At 47.2% G+C, this 3,342-nt stretch overlaps 1 protein-coding gene across 1 annotated transcript; it reads left to right on the top strand.

Annotated features, from left to right (window-relative positions):
• The first annotated feature begins 788 nt into the window (after positions 1-788).
• On the top strand, positions 789-1,639 carry LOC119359599 (heavy metal-associated isoprenylated plant protein 46-like). The gene is made up of 3 exons (XM_037625730.1): positions 789-914; positions 1,006-1,084; positions 1,193-1,639. Exons 1-3 carry the CDS (start codon positions 909-911, stop codon positions 1,462-1,464), a joined length of 357 nt encoding a protein of 118 aa, XP_037481627.1. The 5' UTR covers positions 789-908; the 3' UTR covers positions 1,465-1,639.
• Positions 1,640-3,342: the final 1,703 nt, after the last annotated feature.

The following is a 3,342-nucleotide window of genomic DNA, read 5'->3' as shown; positions in this document are numbered from 1 at the left end:
ATTGGCATATTTATATGTATTTTGTGGGAATATATTTGTAATCAGACTACCATAACCATATTCATTCTGAGTAATATTTGACCGCTGTCAACAAGTCTTCTGTATATAAACAAAAAAATGACCTCTGTCAACAAGTCTTCAGTAGCAAGACCCGATCGACGTCGACTAACCACTGAAATCTTCAAGCTTATATTTCAATGTTCTGCCAGGTACACATGGACTATTCTAGGTTTGACAGAGTCCAGCAAGGAGGGGCACCGTGAAATCCTTTGTCGGTAGGGTTGCGCCCATACGACATATCACTGAGTTGCTTGCCTAGTTCTCACACTTAATATGGTTTTGCTTAGGCAGTTATTTACCACTGGGCACTGACAGATTTTCGACGGAACAACAGATATCGGCCCGTTCTACGTAAGTACATCCGCAGAGCCGCGGCTTCGCAGAAGGGAAGCGCACCGTGGCCAACAGGCAGTTACAATTGATGGCTCGCTCAGACATATCATTGGAGGAGTCATTTTCTAATGTATCCCGTCCATGACCGGAAAAATCAACCGAGAGAGCTCGTGCTCAGGACGCGTTTACTTACTTTTGGATCCTTGTTGTTCACTAACCGTGAGCTTAGCCGCTGCCGCTGCCGGGAATCTTCTTACAACAAAGCTGGTGGCTTAGATCAGTCTCCAGTCTTCACTAGTGCCAGGTCTACTATCCCACGTAATTGGTCTTCTTACAACAAAGCTAGTGGCTAGTGGCTTGGAGTCCCCGACCCCACGTAACTGCCCTGTACTATATAACAAACAGCAGTGGCCATTGCTGTGCTCTCCACAGACATCATAAGACGCCTCGATCGAACACAAGCTTTCCAAATATTCTCCTTGGCCGGCATCTAAACAACAAACCAGCGGCACCCAATGAAGGTAAATAGCTTCTTCAGCTTCTGCCTGATTTTGAGCTCTTACTAGCTAGCTCTTGAGCTGAACCTTGCTGTTGTTGTCGTCGTCGTCGCAGCAAAAGATTGTGATCAAGGTGAGCATGTCGTGCGACAAGAGCCGGTCGAAAGCCATGACGATGGTCGCCAGAGCGAACGGTATGCATGCATGCATGCATGCGCTAGTTCTTCACGTACACGCATGTTCTCCCTTGAGATTTGTACTGGTGCAATGCTAACATGGCCGCAAGCGTTCTCTGGGTGCAGGGGTGAGCTCGGTGGGGATAACCGGCGACAGCAAGGACATGCTGGAGGTGGTCGGCAACGGCGTCGACCCGGTGTGCCTCGTCGGCTGCCTCCGCAAGAAGTACCACGACGTTCACCTCGTCAAGGTGGAGGAAGTGAAGGACGACAAGAAGAAGGATGAGAAGAAGGAGGACCCGCCGCCGTACTGGTGGTGCCACGGCTACCCATATGGGCCATACCCGCCGCCCATGGTCGTGTGCGACGAGCCCACCACCCCCTGCGCCATCATGTAATTGCCAAATAGCCAGATGCCGAGTTCGCCATATGGAGAGGCTGCAAGTTTATCCACCGTTTCGGACTATTGGTAAATTGGAAGAAATAAAGAGACGTACTGTATGTATATATATACGTCGTTCTTGGTCTCCAGTTAGATAGAGTAATATATCGAGAGAAAGCAATCACGTATACCTCAGATCCGAATTCCGTGCCTCTTTGCGATGTTCGTGCTACGTGCTGCCTCTGTGATCTGGGCTTCTGAATGTGCCAGTCTGTAAGAGAATGACCTGGTCACTGGAATGGTTTGCGTCTGAAGGCGTTGGAGTCAAACAGCGCGCATGCATCTAACGGTCAATGCGTCAACGGCAAGAAAAATGTAAAACGTCACACCACTATGCCCTCGGCGCCAGGTCGTTGCGTCTTCTGTGGTCTCCCACTCTAGCATTTTCGATCTTTTCTCTAGAGAAATTTCATAAAATTATAGCATCTATAGCCAGATTTGACAAATCTGACTCCTCAAACGGCCGCAGACGCGATCAGCACTAACTGATCACACCTCATACTTGGTGCTATGCATCTGAGTCTCTCATATTTCATTCTCTAGATCCATACTTGGTGCTATGCGTCCATGTGGGAAGGGTTTTTTTGACCGCTTATTGACCGGACTGTCCGTCCGAGCGTTTGAGGGGGGTTTGGGGTGTCTGGCTATAGATGCTCTTAGAGTAAGTCTAACAGACGCGTCATATTCATATCCTCTTATATCATTTTGGAGGTGTTTGCAATTTTTTGAAAGCTACCAAGGCCGTGCGCAAAGTTAAAGTCATCATAATCCGAGCTCTATATTTTGCGGACTCGTTTGTCTATATTTATGTTCTTTAAAAAAAAAGAAATTGTACAGTACCTTTTCACATTGGCATTTCAATTTCCACCAGCAAAATTTGCTCTCGACATCACATAATAACCAAAACTGAAATAACCTAAAACAAACACAAATTGAACAGCGTTTTTAGTTCAGCCTACTCTTCCGTTTGTAGTGACCTCGCAGGCAGGGGATATTTCAGCTCTTTCCACTTCTGCGGTCATGAACAACTATGCATCTTTGATGCAGGAGAATGACATAGCTTTGTAGCCCTCTTGTGATCGTGGCATCCATTTCTACCATTGCGGCTGTCGTCACACAGCAGGTAGCAGTGTGCAGTGGGGAAGCACTAAGAGCATCTCTAGCAGATTCCTTAAAAGTTGACCCTTAAAAACACATATAAGGGGCATTGCAAACCGTTTTTATGGTATGAAATTGTCCCGGACAGAACAGACCCCGTAAATGAAACTATATTCCACTAAGGTCATTTTTCTTTCTTTCTTTTTCCTCTCGTCCTGGTAGAGCTCGTCTCCAGCCACGGCATGCCTCGCCCGCCCCAACCGCGTGCTACCTGGCGCACCTGACCGTCCCTGATTGGGCCCGGCACCACCCGGCGCCGCGCGCGCTCCCCGGCCTGGCCGCGCGAGTTCCACGGTGCCTCCTTGACATGGTTGCGGGTTTGACCTGATTAAGCCCCGATGGCTGATTAAGCCCCACAGGGCGCCTCATTCTGGACGACTCTTTTTTTGACAAAGCGTGGATTTTATTATTCAAAATGATGCATCAAGTAAATATAAATTAAAATAAACACACATCTGGCATCTGCATAGTTAGAATGCACACAACCAATATCAATTCACACACATAAAACACTCGTCGGCAAATAGCAAAGTCTTATAAGACCAAAACCATGCCTAAGCAAGCACAAATAAAATAACCTGAAGCGATCAAATCCCGGACGACTCTTTATTATAACTGTTAAGTTTTTCTTGTGTCTATGTAGTTCAAGAGTGACGGAAAATTACAGGTTGGCACG

The sequence above is a fragment of the Triticum dicoccoides genome, chromosome 2A, assembly GCF_002162155.2.
Source record: "Triticum dicoccoides isolate Atlit2015 ecotype Zavitan chromosome 2A, WEW_v2.0, whole genome shotgun sequence".
Taxonomy (NCBI): domain Eukaryota; kingdom Viridiplantae; phylum Streptophyta; class Magnoliopsida; order Poales; family Poaceae; genus Triticum; species Triticum dicoccoides.
The sequence above is the reverse complement of the archived record's forward strand: the minus strand, read 5'-3'. Positions and strand labels throughout refer to the sequence as shown.

What these genes read in the sequence shown, in the direction of transcription:
- LOC119359599 (XM_037625730.1), top strand. An exon ending in GATGGTCGCCAGAGCGAACG is followed by an intron (nt 1,085 to 1,192) that starts GTATGCATGCAT and finishes CTCTGGGTGCAG; the next exon opens with GGGTGAGCTCGGTGGGGATA.